The sequence below is a fragment of the Erythrolamprus reginae genome, chromosome 2 (genome assembly GCF_031021105.1).
Source record: "Erythrolamprus reginae isolate rEryReg1 chromosome 2, rEryReg1.hap1, whole genome shotgun sequence".
Lineage (NCBI taxonomy): Eukaryota > Metazoa > Chordata > Lepidosauria > Squamata > Dipsadidae > Erythrolamprus > Erythrolamprus reginae.
In genome coordinates, this window is record NC_091951.1 from 193,455,259 (window position 1) to 193,479,278 (window position 24,020).

General features: G+C 39.7%; 1 protein-coding gene across 2 annotated transcripts; it reads left to right on the forward strand.

Annotated features, from left to right (window-relative positions):
- Positions 1–4,029: 4,029 nt before the first annotated feature.
- On the forward strand, positions 4,030–22,564 carry NEMP1 (nuclear envelope integral membrane protein 1). Of its 2 annotated transcripts, none has more exons than XM_070740974.1 (9): positions 4,030–4,282; positions 6,386–6,501; positions 8,212–8,431; positions 12,004–12,076; positions 12,634–12,727; positions 16,405–16,519; positions 18,195–18,420; positions 20,391–20,567; positions 20,763–22,564. In XM_070740974.1, exons 1-9 carry the CDS (start codon positions 4,189–4,191, stop codon positions 20,980–20,982), a joined length of 1,335 nt encoding a protein of 444 aa, XP_070597075.1. In that variant the 5' UTR covers positions 4,030–4,188; the 3' UTR covers positions 20,983–22,564. The 2 variants fall into 2 exon arrangements, with proteins under 2 accessions (XP_070597075.1, XP_070597076.1); XM_070740975.1 differs by having other exon boundaries at positions 4,114–4,282; positions 20,394–20,567.
- Positions 22,565–24,020: the final 1,456 nt, after the last annotated feature.

Sequence of the window (24,020 nt, forward strand, 5' to 3'; positions counted from 1 at the left end):
GAATTGCCCCCACCCTCCTTGCCTTTCGTAAGCTGCTTAAAACCCACCTCTGCCGTCAAGCATGGGGGAATTGAGACCCTCTTCCCCCTAGGCCTATACAATTCTGTGCATGGTATGTATGTATGTACAGTATACTGTATTTGGTTTTTTATATTAATGGGTTTTTTAATTGTTTCTAACATCAGACTACTATTGTACACTGCTTTATTGTTGCTGTTAGCCGCCCCGAGTCTCCGGAGAGGGGCGGCATACAAATCCAATGAATAAATTTTTTTTAAAAAAATAGGGGTGTTTGCAGATAATAATTTAGGGATCCATATTAGTTCCTTCGGCAAGGTAAGTGATCATTAGAAGTGCTATTTTTTTAAAAACCAACCTCAGAAAACATGATATTGTGAAATAGAAGGAATTTTCTCTGAGGAGGCAGATCAGTATTTTTGCTTGTAAGAAACTTATATCATGAGAAAAGGTCACTCACAAAAGGTGGTCAGAAAGATCTTCTACTGTACTTGGTCATTATTTCCTTTTCTGTAACAACCCAATTTCTAGCAATATTTTGTTTCTGGCACAACGAAATAAAGTCATCTGTAGTAAAACAAATGTAACATGAATATGTAGGATAAAACTTTATAAATTAGATTATGACCCATGGCTCATAGCGTGGCTGTTGTATTCTGTATGGTTTGTCAAATGTTTAACTTAGATGTTCCAGAGACCCTAAAACAAATTGTTACCTCCAATTAAAAACAAACACTTTTAAAATCTGAGCATTACAAATTACAGTGTACAGTATCAGGTCCTAACTGTATTCTAGAAAATAAAAATGGCAGCGATTGTCAAAGTAATTTTAGTTGGTGTGCTTGGCTACATTTAAACAAAAGTGAATTCAGGAAAAGAATAGAATAGAATGTTATATTGGCCAAGTATGAGTGGACACAAGGAATTTGTCTTGGTGCACATGCTATCAAAGTATGTAGAAGAAAAAATATGTTCATCAAGAATCATAAGATACAACACTTAATGATAGTCCAGGTTCAAATAAGCAATCAAATCATATTAAGAACCAGTCAATATAAATTGTAAGGATACAAGCAACAAAGTTACAGTCATAGTGGGAGGAGGTGGGTGATGGGAACGCTGAGATGAATAGTAGTGCAGATTTAATAAATTGTTGGGAAGTGTTGAGGGAATTATTTGTTTAGCAAAGTGATAGCATTCGGGAAAAAACTGTTCTTGTGTCTAGTTGTTCTAGTGAGCAGTGCTCTATAGCAGCGTTTCCTAACCTTTTTTGAGCCGCGGCACACTATTCACATTTACAAAATCCTGGGGAACATTGAGCGGGGGGGGGGGGACACAAAAAAATATCTCTTCCTCCCTTTCGCTCTATTTCTCTCTCTCTTTCTCTCTCCCTTCCTCTTTCTTTCCCTCTCTCTCTCTATCCGTTTGTCCCTCCCTTCCTCTTTTTTGCTCTCTTTCTCTCCTCCTTCCCTCCTTTATGTCTTTCCCTCATCCACCTTCCCCCTTTCTCTCTCTCTTACTGTCTTTCTCTTTCTCTCTCCCTCTCTTGCTATCTTTTTTTTGCTTTCTCTTTCTCTCGCCCCCTCTCTCCCTCTCTTGCTATCTCCTTCTCTCTCTTGCTATCTCTCTTTCTTGCTATCTCTCTTTCTTGTACACCACACCGCAGCAGCGGCATTGGGCAGTAGCCGTGGGCGGTGCAGGGTGGTCAGCTGTGAGGCAGAGCTCCGGAACAGAGGCACCGACGGTGGCGGCTGGACGTGTTGCTAGATGCCGTACATGCTGGCGTTGCGCTGGGCATTGGCGTGGGGCTGGAGCCTCCGTCCTGGCCCAGCCAGCAGGCAAGTGTCAGCCATGCAATGCCAGCATGTACGGCGTACAGCAACATGTCCAGCCGCCGCCGGTGCCTCTGTCCTGGAGTTCTGGCTCGCAGCTGACCACCCTGCCGCCGCCCAGCGGCTACTGTCCAGTGCTGCTGCTGCCTCCGTCTCACCAGGCCCCAAAGCTCACCTGCCGCCGCCGCCAGGGAAGCTCCAGCTGGGTGGGGCACTGCAGCTGCTGGAAAACTTGGAAAGCGCAAAGAAGGAAGCTCAGCTTCCAGTCTCACAACTTTTTGCGCTTCGCACTCTCAGCAAAAAGTTGCGAGACCAGAAGCTGAGCTTCCTTCTTCGTGGCACACCTGACCATGTCTCCAGGCACACTGGTTGGGAAACACTGCTCTATAGCATCATTTTGGTGGTAGGAGTTGAAAGAGTTTGTGTCCAGGATGTGATGAGTCTGTAAATATTTTCACAGCCCTCTTTTTGACTCGTGCAGTATACAGGCCTTCAATTAAAGGTAGGTTGGTAGTGTTAATACTATGTATAAAAAAGTTGGGTTTGCAATATATAAACAAGCTAACAATTAATGCTTGTTTTTATTGAAGTACTATAGCTTTAAGAGGTAGTGTTGCAAATTGCCATAAGAGGGAGCCAGAAAGCATGATTCTATCTCTCTGCTCTCTCTGTGATTCACTGTGACTGATGTAGTAATTTCTGTTAGTTTGATGGATTTGTAAGCTGTAATATATGTCTGATATGTAAGACAAAGACAGATTTGTAATATTATTATTGTATTGAGAGAAATTGAACTGTTTAATTTGACTGTGCTATTTCTAAAAGTAAACACTATTTACTTGGGCTTCAGGAGGCTTCCCTGAACCCTCCAGAGTAGGAAAAACAGCACAATGGAAAAATGGAAGTGCATTTTTCCAAACTTCCAGCTTGTCCATTGGGGGGTATTTTTGCCTCTGGGCTTTAGGGAAGTTTCCCTGAAGCATTTGGAGGATGAAACGGCCTTTCCCAAGGCCAAAAATCAGTTGGCCAGTGCACGCATGCACACAGGATCTGTAACACGGCAAAGTCTTGCGTGCCACCCTATATGGATCCGCATGCCACCTGTGGCACACGTCCATAAGTTTGCCACCACAATCTTACCTTCTGGCGCTTTGGAAAATAAGTTGGTCCCCTCTTCTTTGTGGCAGCCCCTCAAATACTGGAATACTGCTATTATGTCCCCCCTCCCCAGTCCTTTTTTTCCTCTAGACTACGCAAACCCAAATCCTGCAACCATTCCTCATAGGTTTTAAGTCTCCAGGGCAGGCATTCAAATCATCTTAGTTACTCTTCTCTGAACTTTTTCCAAAGCCTCAACATTTTTTTTTGGATAATGTGGTGACCAAAACTGAATGCAATATTCCAGGTGTGGCCTTACTTAAGACTTTGTAGAAAGGTGCTAATATGTATGATTTTGATTCTACTGATTATGTCTAACCAAGGATTGTGTTAGCTTTTTTGGCCCTCGCTGTCGCTGCACACTTCTGGCGCATGTTTAATTTATTAAATTAAATTTATTACATTTATATTAAATTAAATTTATATTAAATATATAATTTAAATTTATATGTTTAAGTGATCGTCCACAAGGACCCCAAGGTTCCTGTCCCAGTTGCCTCGGAACTCTACTGTATAATCCTAATTCCCACCAAAAAAAACCCCAGCAGCATTTTTTTTTTGCACTAGTTTCCCGCCCTTCATCACTGCCAAACCGAAGCAGTCCCAGTTGCGGCCTGTCATTCGCGAGCCTCTTGCTAGCGCACACACTGGACGGTTATTAAAGGAAATCACTCCGCACTCTCGCGGAGAAAAACACCAACCAACCCTCCCTTCCGCTTCGCCTGCTAAAAAGATACTGCCGTTTCCTCCGAAGGAAAAAAAGGGGGGCAGGCGTTTGTCACGCTTCTCAAATCTGTCTCTTCCATTGGTTGAGAAGTTGTCAGTTTCCAACCAATTGAGGCGTGTATGGTTAATGACGAGCGGCTTGATGCCCTCGCTTGAGTGGACAGACCGTCTATCAATTTGGCCGTACGCTCGTGTTGGAGAGGCGTTACCTCACAAGAGCCTCGGCTCTGCTCCTTTGATTGGTTCCTGTCCCTTCGGGCCAGGCGACCGTTGGCAAGGCGGATTCTAAAAGGCCGGCCTTCCCCCGCTTGCAATTGGGTGACGCGGTTGACTCTCGCGCTGGCGGGAGGGCGGGCCGCCGTGGCTCTCGCTCTCCTATAGGCTACGGGGGTCATCGCGGAGGGAAGGCTTATTTTTTACGATGGGGGGTGTGTGACAGATCGGCGGGGAGGTTATGGCGGGAGAGACGAAAACAGCTTCCGAGTGGCCTTATGCCTGTCGCCTCTTCTTACGGGTCGTGGTCCTTTCGATCCTGACGCGCAGCTCCGGTAAGCGGGCAGGAGTGCTAGGATAGTTCGGGGCGTTCCTAGCCTTTTTTGCCCCCTTTCCTCTTCAGCCTCCTATTTTATTTATTTATTTATTTACTTTAAGGTTTGTGGACTTCCACTCCCAGAATACCTCAGCCAGCAAATCTGGCTGAGGAATTCTGGGAGTAGAAGTCCACAAGTCATAAAGGGACCAAGATTAGAGATCCCTGCTCTGGATGCTTTCTTCAGGCCAGGCTTTCTCATCCTGTTCCTCTCCAAAAGTGGGGCTTCTCTTCCCACAATTCCCAGCCAGGCTTTGGGGACTGAAATCCCAGCACGTCTTGAGAGTAGCATATTGTGATGGCTTGGGCTGTCCTGAGTATTTTTCCCTCAGCTTAAGTCTGTAAAGTGATGTGAGGGGTGGGGCTGCTTGGACTATGATAGAGGTGGGCATCAGGCTTGTTGGTGAAGGTAGATTGTTCAACAAATAAAGTTAAGGTAAACTTTATTGTCATTTTTTTTTACTGTGAGCACACTGGCCCACATTAAAAATGTCTGCCCTCAAAATAAAGTCTATATCTATCTACACACAACACAGATATGCATATGATATATACGTGGGTCATTCTTTGTCAAGGGGACCAGGTGTCTGCTTGACTGATTTTGCAACCTTATTTGAAAAGAAACCATCACAAAAACAACATATATAATAGAAAAAGCTGTGCTCTTTCTAATGAAACAAAAATAAAGATGATTGAAGGTGAGAAAACAGATCTCTGTTTCATCACCTTCAATCATATTCATTAGAAAGGAGTACAGTAAGTTTTTTCTATATCACTCTCTGTTTTGTCACCTTCAGTTGTCTTCATTTTTATTTCATTAGAAAGAGCATGCTTTTTTCTATCATATATGTTGTTTTTGTGATGGTTTCTTTTCAAATACTGTAAGGTTTCAATTTCACCTGGTCCACTTGACAAAGAATGACCCACATCTATCTATCTATCTATCTATCTATCTATCTATCTATCTATCTATCTATCTATCTATCTATCTATCTATCTATCTATCTACAGTATATCTACCTACCTGTCTGTCCGTCTATCTGTATGTATGTATGTACCTTCTCTCTGTGTGTGTCTTTGTCTGTCTCTCTCTCTCACACACACACATACACACAATATTAATTACTATCCAAACAAAGATAAATGAATTAATCAAGTGGTGAAATATACTTGGAGGACCATGGTAGTGCTACAAGGCAATATGGGTGGTTGTTTAGAGTACTTTACTCACAGAAATAACATTTATTTATTTATTTATTCGACTTATATGCCGCCCAATCCTGAAGGACTCAGGTGGATTATTAGGCAGAATTGATACTCTGTAGCATATCCTGTTTTCCAGTGAGTTGCACCATTTGTTGTTACTCTTCTCCACATCTTTCAAAGGACAATTACTTACATCTGGTTATTGGCTTGTTCTTCATGCATATTCTATGTTACTGAGATTATAATTTATTTATAACATTTATACATTTTATGGTGGTTGGTGTCAGTGCCAAGAGTAAATGGGCAAAAAGTCCATGAATCTTTTAAAAATCTAAATATGTTCAGATTGAAATTTAAGTCAGGTTTCTTTTAGTGTGTTCTATGATTTAATGCAAGCAAGATGGATTTTGATCACCTAGCCTTTTGCATGTCTACCAGCGGTGGGTTGATCCCGGTTCTGCCTGGTTCTTACAACTGGTAGTGGCGGCGGTGGTAGGCTCTGCCCACCGTGATATTTCCGCACATGTGGAGAAGCATCACGCGTGAGCCAGTAGCAACGGGTTTTAGAATCCTCTACTGATGTCTACTTGCCATTACTATTATCCAAAATTCTGTTTTAGTATATATGGGGAGAGGGGAGTCAAAGAAGTGTTATGTACAGTATGCTACCTGAAACCCATGAAATAAATTTCAGCAGGTTATAAATATAACAAATAGATAAAATCATATTGGAATTTTACTAGGTATAATTATTCTGTTCCTCATTTGTATAAATCAGCTTCATTGTCTTAAATCCAAAGGCATTTCTTCATTTTGCCAATGTATGTTTTTCTTTCTTTCTGTGGAATTCCTATAGATGGACAGGTAGTATTCCTTACAGAACATCAGACAAATGTACATCATTCCTCTGAACAGTTTTGCTATTCAAATAAAGTGATTCCCAAATGGCATGACATATGGACAAAAATTCAGGTAAGAACTAGATTACTTTTGGGGGAGGGCACCTGAGGTCAATCTTACAAAAGTAAAGTGAATAACCATAGATCTGTAAATATATCCTTGAGGACTCTAATAGAAATTTCATTAAAACCCTGATTATCTTTAGTTTGGAGCATGTGGAAGATAAAAGCAAATTATACATTGTGGGGGTGGGAGGGGGGAAGGGATGTTTATAGTAAATTGCTAAGATCTAGCTTACTGTATTGTAGTAATTATGTAACAAGAATAGTCCTGCTGTTCTTTCTCCTTGCCTTCTCAAGCTATTCCATTAAATGCGGTTAGTTTACATACATCTAGGAAAAATTTTGGTCCAAAAATATCTGTTACATAATTATATCCCATTCAAGTATGATTTGAAGAAAAAGATCATGGACAGTTAAGAACAAGATTATAGTCCCATGATGTCACCTCTTACGGGTCGTGATCCTTTCGATCCTGACGCGCAGCTCCGGTAAGCGGGCAGGAGTGCGAGGATAGTTCAGGGCGTGCCTAGTCTTTTTTGCCTCTTTTCCTCTTTAGCCTCTTATTTTGATTTATTTATTTACTTACTTAAAGGTTTGTGGACTTCAGAGCTGGCCTCCTCCAGGTCCCGTCAACTAAACAATATAGGTTGGCGGGACCGCAGGGGAGGGCCTTCTCTGTGGCTGCCCCGGCTCTATGGAAGCAACTACCTCCTGATGTCCATACTGCTCCCATCCTACTGGCCTTCTTTGCAGGCAGGCCTGGGGGCCATGAATTGTCCATCTTTCATGGCCAAATTTTATTTTAAAAATGGTGTGCATGCATAAGATTTGATTGGTTTTTATATAAATGGGTTTTACTGGGGTTAATTTATAGAGCTTATATTCAAGTTCTTTTTTATTGCTGTATCTTTTTGTATTGTTATTTTGTTGTAAGCCGCCCTGAGTCCTTCAGGATTGGGCGGCATAGAAGTCAAATAAAATAATAAAATAAAATAAATAAAATAAAATAAATAGCAAACCTATGGCATGCATTTCAAAGGTGGCACACAGAACCCTCTGTGGGCACATGTGCCATCACCCCAGCTCAGCCAGCTGGTTGTTGGGTTTTGAGGCATGCATGTGTGCCAGCCAGTTGGTCATCATGTTTTGGTGCTCTGCTGCATACACATGCACACATGTGCGCCTTCTAGTTTAGGCACTGTGTGCCTAAAAGGTTCTCTCTATCACTGTTATACTGTAGCTTAGTAATGTTGCAATACCATATTGTAGTTGCTGATCCATTCATGCTATACTTTAACCTATCTGTGCTAGCGGTTGGGAATAGAATTAGGTCAGATGATTCTGGTGGACAAAGAGTCAGGGTTCCTCTCCCACAATACCTTTTTTGGATGTTTGTTGTATTTCTCAATTGGTTTCATAATGAGATTTAATATTAGTCTCCTTTCTCATCGCTGGATTAAATAGCTTTTTCTCCATAAATAAGTTGCCTGTTCAAGATGCTAAGCTTTTTCAGATTTAATTTTGCAGTTTTTCAAAAACATATTAAGTTCTTTGGCATTTTCTCCTGAAACTAGTGTGTTAGGTATTTTGTAAGGGCATTGCAACATAGCTTGTTAAATGTAATGCTGGCTAATTCAACTATGTGTTAAATAATAATATTAAGAAATCTCTTAATTATGGAGCTGTCCTTGTTTTTACCATCTCCTTTTGTTCCATTCAGATCCGAGTAAACAGCACCAACATGATCCGCGTCATCCAAGTTGAAAGTGAGGAGAAGCTGAAAGACCTGGATGGATTTAGTTTATGGATGTATGTTGGCTTGCTCTTCAAAGAGAAACTTAATGATACTTACATTAATGTTGACATTTTCAGTAAAAAAACCTGCTTGAAAGTCGAAGTCTTACAGCCAGACTCCAAATACAGCATCGGTGTTGTTCGAAGTAAGTTTTCTTTTATCTTAGTTGCTCTAATACAGGTAGTCCACCGCTTATGACTACAATCATCTCAAGAATCTCAATCATTAAGTGAAGCTAAGTAAATTGCCATGTCACCACCTTGCTCAACAATCACAATCTTGTCTCTCCCAAGTGTGGACATTAAGAGACCATGCTGATCATTATTTATTTATTTATTTATTTATTTATTTTATTTATTTATTTATTTATTACTTAGATTTGTATGCCGCCCCTCTCCGAAGACTCGGGCGGCTCACAACATGTAGAAACAAATCATAAGCAATCAGACAAATTTAAAATATTTAAATATTTAAAAACCCCATATGCTAACAGACACACACACAGACATACCATGCATAAATTAAACATGCCCAGGGGGAGATGTTCAGTTCCCCCATGCCTGGCGGCAAAGGTGGGTTTTAAGGAGTTTACGGAAGGCAGGAAGAGTAGGGGCAGTTCTAATCTCCGGGGGGAGTTGGTTCCAGAGGGCCGGTGCCGCCACAGAGAAGGCTCTTCCCCTGGGGCCCGCCAACCGACATTGTTTAGTTGATGGGACCCGGAGAAGGCCCACTCTGTGGGACCTAATCGGTCGCTGGGATTCGTGCGGCAGAAGGCGGTCTCGGAGATATTCTGGTCCGATGCCATGAAGGGCTTTAAAGGTAATAACCAACACTTTGAATTGTGACCGGAAATTGATCGGCAGCCAATGCAGACTGCGGAGTGATGGTGAAACATGGGCATACCTAGGTAGGCCCATGACTGCTCTCGCAGCTGCATTTTGCACGATCTGAAGTTTCCGAACACTTTTCAAAGGTAGCCCCATGTAGAGAGCATGTAGAGAGCATGGGTAGCCCCATGGAGAGAGGTGATGAGGGCATGAGTGACTGTGAGCAATGAGTCCCGGTCCAGATAGGGCCGCAACTGGTGCACCAGGCGAACCTGGGCAAACGCCCCCCTCGCCACAGCTGAAAGGTGTTGTTCTAATGTGAGCTGTGGATCAAGGAGGACGCCCAAGTTGCGGACCCTCTCTGAGGGGGTCAATAATTCCCCCCCCAGGGTAATGGACGGACAGATGGAATTGTCCTTGGGAGGCAAAACCCACAGCCACTCCGTCTTATCCGGGTTGAGCTTGAGTCTGTTGACACCCATCCAGGCCCCAACAGCCTCCAGGCACCGGCACATCACTTCCACCACTTCATTGACTGGGCATGGGGTGGAGATGTAAAGCTGGGTATCATCCGCATATTGATGATACCTCACCCCATGTCCTTGGATGATCTCGCCCAGCGGTTTCATGTAGATGTTAAATAGCAGGGGGGAGAGGACCGACCCCTGAGGCACCCCACAAGGGAGAGACCTAGGAGTCGACCTCTGTCCCCCCACTAACACCGACTGCGACCGGCCAGAGAGGTAGGAGGAGAACCACTGAAGAACAGTGCCTCCCACCCCCAGCCCCTCCAGCCGGTGCAGAAGGATACCATGGTCGATGGTATCGAAAGCCGCTGAGAGGTCAAGGAGCACCAGGACAGAGGATAAACCCCTGTCCCGGGCCCGCCAGAGATCATCCATCAACGCGACCAAAGCGGTTTCCGTGCTGTAACTGGGCCTGAAACCCGACTGCTGGGGACCTAGATAATCAGCTTCTTCCAAGGACCGCTGGAGCTGGAGTGCCACCACCTTCTCAACAACCTTCCCCATAAAGGGAAGGTTGGAGACTGGACGATAGTTATTAAGCACAGCTGGGTCCAGGGAGGGCTTCTTGAGGAGGGGGCGCACAAGCGCTTCTTTATAGAGTGATGGAAAAACTCCCCTCCCCAAGGAAGCGTTGGTAATCTCCTGGGCCCAGCTCCGTGTCACCTCCCTGCTGGCCGAAACCAACCAGGAGGGACACGGATCCAGTAAACAGGTGGCGGAACTCACAGCTCCAATGGCCTTGTCCGCTTCATCAGGTGTCACCAGATCAAACTCTTCCCAGACAGGTGGACAAGTACGTGCCCCAGTCACCTCGACTGACTCATTGTCAGTCGACTCTGTTTATACTTGGGAATCCTTTCCCTGCTCCACTTAGATGAACTATTGCAGGCTCTATCAATGTAGAAGGTTAAAATACTGGAATCTTCTAGTGTTTTCATCTCATTTGAGGTCCATCCCTCCAGTGCACAGGAGGATTTTATTTTCCTGCATGGAGAGGAGGAGAAGTCTTTCAACACACTGGGGGATGTTCCCCCTGCTTGCTTGCACCTTTTCCTGTTAGCTTCCCTATTGACTTTTTGAGAAAACAGCAGAAACGATTGCAAATGACAATCATGTTATCAATGGGCACTTAGCAATTGGTTACAAATATGAAACAAGTACCGTAACCCAAGTGTGGTCTTGGAACCAATGGCCATGTAGTATGATGTGGATAATGCACCACCTGGCATGCTCACACAACCGCCTAAATTAAATATAAGGGAAAATAATATAATGCCAAATCCTATACAAGAGCCATTTACGTGTAATGGTTAAGCCACCAGGGTAGAAACCAGGAGATCATGGTTTCTAGTCCTATCTTAGACACAAAACCAGCCGGGTGACATTGAGTCAGTCAAACTGTCTCAGCCCTAGGAAGCAGACAGTGGTAAGCCATTTTTGAAAATCTTGCCAAGGAAACTACGTAAGTTAAATGCAATTGCCAGAATCAGTGCTAATTCAGCCGCCGCCCCCCTTCCAAAATGGAATAGTTTATCTGTGGTAATTCTCAATTTTTGGAGATTTGGAAGAGGCTGGACAGCCATTTCTCAAGGATGATGTCTGTTTTTCCTTCACAGAAGAATGGACTAGATTATCCTTTTGGTCTCTTCCAATTCCACAATTCTGTGATTCTGTGAAATTAGACTTGATGTGTTTCCTGAATGTGCTACTTGAGTTCTTGGAATTCCTTTACTTTGTTCATATATATTTTATTCACGTGTCCTTCATGTTTGAAGGATGTAACCATCATGGATAGGCAGGGAGAGTTGAATACATTTAGAATGATCACTGACTTTGTACGTATATATGTCATAATCTGAAGCTTTAAGGCAGCATTTGCTACCATAAAAAGTCTCGTAGGTTTAAGCCCGCAGAGGTAAAAGAGAGGCGCATCTCATAAAGAGTTCATTTTGTATATATCTGTATACAGTATATTGTATATATCTGTATATTTTGAAATACAATTGGTCACAATTGTTGAACTCCAGGTGAGTATGTATTTGATGTTCTGAGGTACAAAAGGCAAAGTGTGTACATTAATTTTATTATGCAATCTGCAATTTTCAAATCAGTTTGTTCTTAAAAAAATGTGAATGATGAAAAGAATGGTTTAAAAAATACTGTTTGCCTTTTTAAAGGACTTTACAGCAAGTGTTCTTAATATTTCTCAGTTTTTTTCATTTTGACAATAACTTTATTAAAAATCTGTATGCAGCAGAACACATATTGATGGGAATATATTTTTACCTTTCATATATAATTCCCATTATATTCTGAGTAATTCAGGCAGCTGATCAATAAAATAATAATTTTATTTCTTTTAGCACTTGATCCCAAGCTCTTCCTTGTAACATTTCTGGGTCTGTTGCTGTTTTTCTGTGGTGATTTGATGAGTAGGTAAGTAAAAATCCAGTTTATAACATTTGCCAGCTCACAACTGATAACCATCTAATCTAGTAAATTTTTATCTCTCCTTCAGCTTCTGATTGTGTTAATCTGTCTCTCTTCACTAAAGAGTACCTGGGAAATATCAAATCTTGTCGTTTCCATGGGCTTCCATGTAACAGGATATTTTTGTCCTCTGTTCTTTTTCTAAGTAGTGAAGAGAGATATTTATGAAGTTTCAATGCTTGTGAGTCATTATTTCCAACTCTTGCAAGACTTCCACATATTGTTTTCTCTTTTAAAGTACTACCATGTAATTTGGCAGCTAAGCTAATGTCTGTTCCTTTGGGGAAAGCATTATGGCTCCTTGTTTTTGAAGTACTGTACTACTCACTTTTCCTCCTGCTACTATAATTCATCTTCTATTTGTCTTCCTCTTTACCCATCAGCCCTCTCTGTCATTTTTTTTAACAGCTTCAGCAGAAAACCTAGAATTATTAGAGACTGTTGAACTTGGGCCACATGTAGATTTTCATACGCAGTGTTTGAAATATTCTTTCTCTTCACAGGAGTACAATCTTCTTCTATTCAACTGGAATAAGCATTGGAGTACTCAGTTCATTGCTCATTATTGTCTATGTACTATCCAGATTTGTGCCAAAGGTGGGTTAAATATATGACTTAACTCTGTTAGGGGTTTTGGCAACATTCTGAAAAGTAAATACTAAACTGGCTAAAGGCCTTTCAAATGCCTGGTAGTTTTGGGTGTGGTAGTCTAATAATAGATATGGTGGGTAAGAGATGACCTGATTATATATATCAGAAGCCCCCCTTCACTTTTTCCCTTTTTGAATGTCTTTTCCCCCTTTAATTGGTATCTTGTACAGTGGTACCTCGTCATACGAACTTTTCGAGATACAAACCCAGAGTTCGGAATTTTTTTGCCTCTTCGTACGGACTTTTTTCAACTTACGGACCCGCCGCCACCACTGGGATGACCCACCTTGGGACTTCCGTTGCAAGCGAAGCGCCCGTTTTTGCAATCCTGGGATTCCCCTGAGGCTCCCCTCCATGGGAAACCCCACCCCTGGACTTCCGCATTTTTGCGATGCTGTAGGGAAATCCCAGGATCGCAAAAATGGGCGCTTTGCTGGCAACGGAAGTCCGGAGGTGGGGTTTCCCATCGCACCATCGCACCATTGAAACCCCACCTCCAGACTTCTGTGTTTTTGCGATGGTGCGATTTCGCGGAGACTTCCCTCACTGGGAAACACCACCTCCGGACTACTGCGTTTTTGCGATCCTGCAGGGGAATCCCAGCAGCGCAAAAACGGGCGCTTCACTGGCAACGGAAGTCCGGAGGTGGGGTTTCCCAGCGAGGGGAGCCTCAGCGAAATCGCAGCATCAAAAAAACACGGAAGTCCGGAGGTGGGGTTTCGAGGACTTCCATGTTTTTGCAATGCTGCAGTTTTGCTGAGGTTCCCCTCGCTGGAAACCCCACCTCCAGACTCCCGTTGCCAGCGAAGCACCCATTTTTGCACTGCTGGGATTCCCCTGCAGCATCACAAAAACACAGAAGTCTGAAGTTGGGGTTTCCCATGGAGGGGAGCTTCAGGGGAATCCCACCAGCACAAAAACGGGCGCTTTGAAAAAGGGGTAAATTTTGGACTTGCACGCATTAATCGGTTTTCCATTGATTCCTATGGGAAACATTGTTTTGTCTTACGAACTTTTCACCTTACGAACCTCCTCCCAGAACCAATTAAGTTCATAAGACAAGGTATCGTTGTATTTAAAAAAAAAAAAAGGATGATAATGAATTAAGAAAACTGTTTCCAAGTTTCAAGCTGAATCTCTAAATGGCTGAATTGTTTTTATTGTTTAATAAGCTTGGAACATGAATGGAATTTTACCTACCTAACTAGGTATAGAAAACAATTTCTCATACTGTGGTGCAAGGCCATCTAATTTGGCAGGTTGGATAATAGCAGTTTTGTTATATGCTAATAATGCTACAATTTTCCTTAGCATATATTGAGTTTAAGAGAGCATTGTGAGCTTTGTCTTTGGTTATTGTAAAGAGGGACCTTATTGGAAAACTACTAAAAGTAAATACAGTGGTCTTCTGAAAAAAATTACAAATGTACAATCATCAGCAACTCAATGGGCACCAAATTGAACAAGTAAAGAACTCTAAATATCTAGACCAGTGGTTCTCAACCTTTCTAATGTCGCGACCCCTTAATACAGTTCCTCATGTTGTGGTGACCCCCCAACTATAAGTCTAGCGTCACTTCTCTCAACAAAGCTTTAAGGTGATTGGCAGGAAGGTCAGAAGACACCCCCACTGTAAACGCCTGATTGGTCAGATTGTAAAAATATGTTCCAAGGCACCAGAATAGAAGCTTTAATTCCTAACACCATAGGAAATTTGTTTTTTCCCATGGTCTTAGGTGACCCCTGTGAAATGGTCATTCGACCCCCAAAGGGGTCCTGACCCCCAGGTTGAGAACCACTGATCTAGACTCTTATTGAGTGTAGTGCCCTGTTTCCCAATGTGGGGCCCATGCCCCACAGGGGGGGCAAGTGGAACCTTGTTTAAACCTAGTTAATAGTCTTTTAGGCTTCTTCCATGTGAGTAGTTCACTTTTTGAATAATAAGAATTATACAGTATGTCATGGGGGAAGGAGGCCTCAGGATTTTAGAGATGCCTAAGTGGGGCATGGCCAAAAAAAGGTTGGGAACCACTGGTGCTCAGATTTTTTAGAACTGTGTGGAATATGGAAGTTTTGATTTCAACCATTTTATATGTTTTTGCAGTTTAGATTATAGCTGAAATGTTATATGGTGCTCCATTCTTTCATATGCATCAATATTTTTCAACCTTGGGAACTTCAAGATATGTGAACTTCAACTTCCAGAATTCCCCAGCCAGCATACATCTTAACTTACTGGTTTTGGTCCATTGGAAATAATAAAGAATAAATGTCTGATATGTTTCCTAGGAATCTCTAAGCTTTTAATTATGGGAAGAGATTTGGTTTTGCATCTTAATTATTGGACAAATATGTGTAAACTTCTTAGCATCCCTAACTCTGATTGATTCAGTGGACCAAAATGTTAAAGGATCTTAATAATGGCAGTTTCTTGCCTTGCTCTGAAATTTATCTAGAGACAGTCAGAATTAAACATACAGAGATAAAGAATTTCCAAAATATTTTTGTCATTATTTAACACAAAGGAAATTTATATTCCAGCTTAATATCTATACCCATACTGGCCTCAAGAGGACTGTATTGGAATAGAAGAGCATTAAATTTAGCCATTATAATACTTTCCCATCTACATTATTAGAGGGTATTTTTCAATTTTTACATGAAAGCTATCTATCCATTTCCCCCATACTCATATGCCCTTGGTAAAAATTTCTTTATCACATCTCTTTTAAGGGGAAGGTCTGCAAGGAAAAAAGCAGACATTCATTTGTCTGCTGTTTGATCAAAGGGATTCATTTTGGTTTAACAGCAGATATAATGTAGCAGATTTTGCTTAAAAGCTACATACAGTAGGAAAAACAGTCTTGCATACACAAATATTAGAAGGAAGCAGTATTGTAATGCTACAGCTGTAAGTCTTCCCTTTTTATTTTTAACTTTACACTAATTTATTTTGCTAGCATAAGATGGTCTATGCACCTTTTAACTAAGATAAACTATACCACTCCTTTCCCAGTTCTCCATTTACAGCTGCTTAAATGTTCAGTTTCTTTTGATTGGGCAAAGGAAAGAAGTGTGATAAAGCCTTGTATTTTCTTCTCCTATTGTGCAAATGACCTCAGTGAATGAAAGGGATGCCAATATAACGCAATACCATTCTACAAAAAAAGCAAACAGTCAAAGGAAAAAGCATAGCAGATAAGCTTTTGGTAAACCTGAGAATGATCAGCTTAAATCCTCTGCTCCTCATATTAAAAAAAAATTCTGTAAGCAAAGACTTGAATACCAAAACCAGAACATGATATATGCCTGTGCCAGGTAGGCCCATCTTATGTGATATCCATTTAGTTTCCCCTCCCCTCAAATCTGCACATGTTATAGATGCTACCTTATATGTTTTTTTAAGAAATTGGTCTTAAGACATCCAAGGATTCAAAATCAGAGTGTACAGTGTACTTAAAAACTTCATCCAGAAAAACATCCATTATACATAAAACAGTTTGTGATTGAACAAGAATGAGTCCAGCAGGTGAAACCTTTGGAATACTGCAGGTGAGAAAAAACTGTTAAGAATGCTAAAGAAGCTTTCTCTAATCTGTAACATTTTATTATTTCTGTTCTAGAAGAGCCCTATCTATCTCCTGATTCTAGGAGGCTGGTCTTTTTCTGTGTACCTTACACAGTTGGCCTTCAGAAATCTTCAGGAAATATGTACATTATACTGGGAATATCTACTTGGTAAGTAGCTACTGGCCTTCTGTTTTTGATGCCGAGGTCATTTTACAATGTTTCTGAGCTAATCTACGTGGGGAAACAGCAGCAATTGACTTTCCTAAGCAATGCTTAAGAAACTACTTTCTAAAATTGTCCAAATATTCTGATTAATTTGTGTAAATAAAATTTGCAGGTCCTTATATTTCTTAGTTATCTAGGAAAAATACAAATAATTATTTATGTGGCAGTCTGTTTGGAATTAAATAGAAGGAGATAGCAAATCTTGCATAGGTTTGTGAATCCATGATAGTGTAAGACATCAAGGTTGGAAAGACATTTACACTTTCAGAACTATATGTCAATGCTGGTTTTGCTTTCCTCATTACTTGTCATACAAAACATAAACTATATTTGGAATGTCAGGACTCTTATTCTCTATTAAAAAGGACTACTGTTGGAAAGCCATCTGGACCCAACAGCCTGGCCATTTTAAATTGGTGTAATAGTATCACTTAATTTCTGAAGAAATCATGTCGCAAATAAATAAATAGTTTGGTCATCGTTAATCTTTGAAAGGTATATTTAGGCCACACACACTATAATTTAACCATCTGAAACATTTGAATTTAAAAGGCTAGTTTATCAAATTTAAGTCAGTATATGCTTTATCCTGAAAATAATTTATAATAAAAATGATACTAAGAGATACATATAGATTAATGCAGAGGCTAGACAAATTTTTCTTCTCATTCCGAGTCACCTTGTTTGATAATATTCAATAAATATTTGTTTCTAGAACATGAAGTTCCATTTTATCAGGCATAAAAACATTATATAATTTTGTCTTCCAATGTGTTGTATAATTTACTTCCTTAAGGTGATTTTCCAAATTATGATCTATTAATTATTGTTTCTCCAATTTCAAGTAGAGACCTTGAAATCCTCCCATATAATCATGAAAGTCACAGAATGAAAAAAAGTTTCTAATCTTGTCCCATCCTGTTTCATGTATCACCAGTAATAAGATTTATATTAGTTATCAGATCAGTTTGCTAAAATTCAAGAGACTGAAAAACAATCCTGTCAGGAATGAGTTTTATGAAGGGAGTTGTTTCTATGCTGAATTCAGAAATTGCCATATGTGTGTCAATAAATAGGCTGGTGATTAACACTTTCCATAAATGAGAGCTCAGCTTACATGAAACAATACTGCAATCAAGTAGAGTATTCAAAACTTAATTAAACTCAGCACTAAAAGATGAACAGAACATGTGTAAAATATCTGTATGGCCTTTAGAGGGACTGATGAATTATTCAAATTTCTAGTTACTCCCCATTCTAATACCAAATATTGGAAGAAGATATTTTGTCAACCGTGGACATAATATTTTATAACACTTGTTTTCTTCTATCCACTGATAAAAAAGTGTGATGCATTTCTTCTGTATCAGCATGTTGCAGATTTTACTTGTTTGATATTCTGTAAAATATGCTGAGTCAGAGCACGAATTCTTGCATTTTATTTCCTTCTGGCTTCAATGTTTTGGCTGCATGCTAATGTGCAAGTTATTTAGAACAGATGTGATACTTATAACCAGTGCCTTATTAGCTGACTTAGACTAGCTGAATTATACTGAAGGAATAACTCATGGTGATAGTGAAAATCCAAATAAAAATAATTCTTCTTCTTCCTCCGCAGGCTACCTGGTCATCGTAGGGTGTATAAGCTTTGGCGTGTGCTACAAATATGGCCCTCTGGAGAATGAACGCAACATAAATCTCCTCACTTGGGGTCTGCAGATTTTTGGCTTGCTGCTCCTTTATCTGAGCATTCAAATACGACATATTGCCGTCATCTTGATTATAATTGCAATCTGCACTAAAAACCTGGAGTACCCAGTCATATGGGCCTATGCCATCTACAGGTGATGGATGGGAAACATTGGCTTGGCTCATCCTAGAAAACACAGTGTAAATAATAATAGGCCCATTAAGAAATGTGTAGGGTAGGGCAGGATGAATATGTTTATATGCATAACGCCGTCCCAAAAATGAGTGTGACTTATGTTTTCAGTTGTTGAAATTCTTAGCATGTTTTTTTCATTCCTGACTAATTCTCTAGTCTCTATAGTTTGGGGGTAAAGTCTTTTTGGATTACAGCCATCACTTTATGATTCCCTGGAAAAAGCATGTGCCAACCACCTCTCTCTGAAATTGCAAAATCTCAGGAAAGAACACTGAAGTGCCAGAGTTAGTCAATTTTTTTTAATTTTGTAAATAATGAGCCTATTATTATGATCCACTGTTTAAGATGGTTATGTGATATTGAAGCACTAAGAGGCCAACCTATGTTTTAAATCCTCTAAAGATGAAATTAAAAATAAAGTCATGATGTCACACCAATTTAGAAGAGGAAAATGAGACTGAGATTTGGTTTACATAATACAATAAATTGGAATATTTGTTTAGTTTGGGCTTACCATGTCATGTAAATTCAGGCGCTCTGTTGAGGTTTTGGGTGGTTATAAAGCTTTGCTTTTTATGTCTTCACCACAACATGGACATACTAGTAGAATGCACTTGATCAGAACTGAAGTGCCTTAATGAATAAAAATAAGTACCTTTTGCTGAGCATTTTTTAAAAACGAGATAATCCATGCTGTATTTTTTTTTAATCTAAGAAACAAAAGAAAATGAGATGACAAGCAATTTTAGAAGCTGTAGAAAATGATATAAATTTCTTCTGGTAAGAGATAGAATTGATGAGGAGACCACTTTCACAAAAGAAAAACCAAGTGACAAAAGTCTTGGCCAACCCAGCAGAGGAATCCCCAAGGCTCCTTCTCTCTTTTTATAAAGCATTGTGTAGGAGCTGCTGAGGGAAGCAGAATTTGGAATAGGAATAAATCATTACTTCACTTTAAACCAGTGTTTCTACACCTTGGTAAGTTTGAGGTGTGGACTTCAACTCTCAGAATTCCTCAGCCAGCTAAGCTGGCAGTGGAATTCTGGGAGTTGAAGTCCACTCCACATCTCTTGAACTTGCCAAAGCTGAAAAACACTGCTTCAGTCTGAACCACTGACTTTATATCACAATGTGGCTTTTGCAAACGTTTGGCAAAAGATTCATTAAGTGAGAGGCAGGTTCCTGATCCATGTCTTCTATTTTGTAAAATAATTATTCGGCTAACATATCTGGGTGTTGCACTTGAGTGCTTTCTCTAAATACATATAAGATATTTTGGGAAAACTTGAGTGAGGTATTTTTTAAGAGGAGTGACTCAACCGATTTAAGATTCCTCAAACTATAAAGTTTTTGTTAAACGTTGGAAAAAATGAGGGCTGACTAGCTAAGTACACTACTAAATCATGGAAGACTCTATTCTCTTAAATGATACTGAGCAAAAATGAGTCCAGATTCTCAAGAAGAGGCCTGATTTCAAAGCATCATTCTGATAATCTTTATCAGAGTCCTTTGCCATGTTGAAGATGAACAATAGTACAGTATTATCACAAACATACAGTATATAACGTTTTAGCATTTCTTAGATATATTTGCAAAAGATGTAATATGACTGCAAACTGCTAACAGTAAAAGACAATATTGATAGGAATGTATATATGATGTAGATTCATCTGTAAATATGATTATGTACTTTTTTAAAAAATGGAAAAACTTAATAAATATATATTAAAAAAAAAACCTGGGAGGCCAATGTGCCTGTCAAGAAGGCCTAGGTCTAGAACATTCAACTTTGAGCTCAACTTAAGATAGGGTACAGCTTTGAGGGAATGTGTATCAGGTGCCCCTCTCCTAAGTGGTTTGAAGAGGATTGCAGAGGGCCAGATTTCAATGTTTGACTTACAGGTGCTACTAACGCCATTGCTGTCCTAGCAGGAAGCTGTTCACAGCTCCAGAAAAGCCCAGCCCACCACGCCTGTTGACCGAGGAAGAATATCGAATCCAGGGGGAGGTAGAGACACGCAGACAATTGGAACAATTGCGGGAGTACTGCAGAAGTCCAGAGTTCTCTGCGTGGAAAGCAGTCTCCCGCATCCATTCTCCAAAAAGGTAAAGATCATCAGAAGGGAGGAGTGAGCTATAATGTGCTGAGGGATTTAAAAAAAAATCTTAATTAAAAATTTTTTTTTAAAGCCATATTTGTGAGAGCCACAAAAAGGGATGTGTAGGGAACCAAATTTAAAACAATCTAGATTTCTTTCATGGGAAGAAAACTCATTGCCTACATTGTTTTCTTTCCTCCAGATTTGCTGATTTCGTAGAAGGTGCCTCACATGTCATTCCCAATGAGGCTTCTGTCCATGAGCAGGAGTATGGGCTAGGGGGTTCCTTTCTAGAGGATCAGCTCTTTGAAGAGGAAGAGGATGATGAGGAAGATGACAACAGTTTTGATGGAGAAGATTGCCCAGAGACACCGTGGCCTCAGAATAACTTAAATTTTCAAGATAAAACTGGCCACTGTTGATGCAAATGGATTGACTGATGCCTCTTATTGATCCCATCTGTTACAATGGAGGAGTGCTATAGAAAAGCCTTTTCTGTTTAGCATTGCTTAAGTAGCAGTATGACAGGCCTCTAAATCCCTGTCATCCATTCCAGATCATGACATGATCATGAACTGCAACATACTTGGGATATGTTTCAATATTCTGGATTAAATATGTTACAAAGTACAAGCTGGTCAGAACCTACAGCTGTTAGCAGTGAGTTAGCCTAAGGAGGAAGAGTATGGAAAGTTTGCAAATCGTTACTAAAAACCAGTAGAAAAATGATAAATTATTTTGCCATGAGAAAAACAGGCTACTTGAAGAAAATCCAGGTGAATTTGATAGATATATCCTAATTTTGTACTGTCTTCCCTCTGGGAAACAATAGCTACTTCCTTTGATTTTCCAGGGTGCTGACAAAGATTTGAGAGCATGCTGCTCTTCCTCCAGTGGCTATGCTTTTCATTTGTTGGTTAAATTTTGCCTCCTGGGTTCAGTACACTGAAGGTCTGAGGCTACTGCTTGTTTTAGAATGCTTAATGTGTTTGCTGGGAGACAATAAGTCTCCCAGGGACGTTCTGTCGTCCTATACATCATTGCACAAATAGGAATATTTTTAATTATTATATAGAGAGAGGGAGGGAGAGAGGGAAGGGGGTTGCTTCCAGTAAAATAATTCCTGGAGACATCATCCATGATACCTGTTACATGTTGTAACTTATTTGTGGCCTTTTTGATGAGGATGACATACCAGATATGAGCCACTTTCAGTTTGAAAGGATTAATTTCTGTATGGCTAGAATGGAGGTTCTAGAGTGGTCTGAAGAAGACACAGCAATCCGAAATGCTGGATTTTGTACATAATTGCTTTTTGGAAACAAAAACTTTGTGATCTTCACCAAATCCACCACGGTTCAAATTTAAATCGCCTCATTTTTATCCTGATAAGTCTTCAGTGGTATCCTTTGAGAATGAGGACATGGCAATGAATTCATAGTAGATGCTTATATGTATACCCACCCAAAATGTTTGTATTTATAACCATCCAAAATGTATTAACTGATAAATTAACTGCTTTTAAAGTTTCTATTACCAACCCCCCATCCTTCTTAACAGGATTGAAACAGTCTAATCTATTTTCAAACCCTGTCAGCTTCCTAGTCACTAAAATGATCACTCAGTTTAGTTACACAAGGATCTGTTATTTTGACTGGGATTAGAGCTGGTTCCAAAACCAAGAAAATCAGACAATAAAGTTGACATGCATACTATATTTTTCCTGTCCATTTGACATGTTAAGCAAGGTCCTTGCTATATGCATACCAAACGTGTAAAACGCTGAAACCAATGTGAAATAATAACTAGGGCAAAAGTTTTAATGTATATATTTTTGCTTAATTTGGGATATAAGCCATGAAGATATTTGAACAGAATAAAATCTCCAACCCAAATGGTTAAACTTAAGTTTTTAGACAATGAATAAAGGGAGAGTACTTTAGTATTTTCTAACTTGACTTGTGAACTTTTTTAAATAAAGTATTTTGTTTGTTTAGTATGAAATGAAGTTTCTTTGTATTGTGTCACATGGGAAGTCAAAAGGCCTAATCCTGTTTACAGTAGTACTACAACTTGCATAATTAATCTGCAAACAATCAGATATCTCCTTGACTGAAAGGTTTCTACCACAAATTATTTGCTGAATTATTTGTTATGTTGTCCTGGTGACTGAGTTGAGTATACAATGAATGAAGTTGGCAATGAGTTTCCAAAAGTGAAAAACAAATGTGCTTTTTGAACTATTGGCTGATGAAGCTTGGTCAGAGTGCAGAAGAGATATTTCCCAACAAACACACTCAATTTTACAACTGATTTCACTGAGAGGTGCTGTGTTGAGATAAGTGCTGTGTGGAGTGAATGATGAACAACATCTATGGTATGTATGCTCGAATTTGGCAGATAAAGGAGAAACCTAATTCAGTATTTTCCAATTCACATGATCCAGATTTCAACTTTGTTAAATGATCCTTTTGCAATGCCCAAAACAGCTCCACAACTTTTGTGTTCAAAAAGCTTTTGTATGACTCCCCCCACTGCAGCCAAAGTATTTGCAGATTTCAGTCCTAGTAGTCAAATCTGCCTCCTCATTTCTCCCCTCTAATTCCAGCACAAAAGGAAGCTATGGATGATAAAGATGAGCAGTTTGGCTTTTTAGCATTACCTGACTGAGATTACTGTTTATTTTAAAATGTTTAGCTTAAAACAGGCAGTCAAATGATTTGGTTTAGGAATTGTGTCCACCTTTCTTATTTACTATTAGGATGTGAACTTAAGAATTATTTGTTAGCTGGAACTGGGTAACTACATAAAGTATAATAGCTTTTAAAGTTACAGAAAAGGTAACTTTCCATGCAGTATGCTTTTAATTAAGAGGAGCAAGATATACCTTTTTCCCTTGTTGCATTTTTTTCACTTTGAATTTTTCTTTGACAATGCATGTATTTTTATTGATTGCTTTTCCCATTTTTCTTTCATATTTTATAAGCAATAAAGTAAAAAGAGAAGCAAGGCTCATCTATTTACTATATCTTTAACCATCAACAAACTCTGACATTGAAGTTATTATAAAGTTCACATTTAAAATATTAAAGATTAAATGTCTTGCTTTCAGTAAAAAAAATCCTGTGATTCAGAGACTGCTATGCAGTATCATCACTTAATTTGATCATAAATTATAGTTTCAGTTCAACATGTTGGCCTGTCTAGATGCTCCTATATAAACCAGCCCAAAACTATAACATCAGAGTTGTAATACTGCAACAAGAATCAAATGGTCATACAAAGCATTTTGTTTAAGTGCAACAAAGAAATCTAAAAAAGATGGGAGGATAATGGTGTTTATATGGTCATTATAATGTGGTTTGCTTTGCTAGTTGTGCCACTGTGATTTATAAACCATAGGTTAATATATGCCAGAAACAAAGATGTGAGCCAGATCATTGCATATTTTATTGTCTAA

Excerpts from the sequence above, each read along its gene's own strand:
- NEMP1 (XM_070740974.1), top strand. The coding sequence starts at position 4,189 with ATGGCGGGAGAGACGAAAACAGCTTCCGAGTGGCCTTATGCCTGTCGC. Across the intron at positions 12,728-16,404 it reads TATCCAGATTTGTGCCAAAG|AAGAGCCCTATCTATCTCCT; the intron begins GTGGGTTAAATA and ends TTTCTGTTCTAG. Across the intron at positions 18,421-20,390 it reads TGGGCCTATGCCATCTACAG|CAGGAAGCTGTTCACAGCTC; the intron begins GTGATGGATGGG and ends TTGCTGTCCTAG.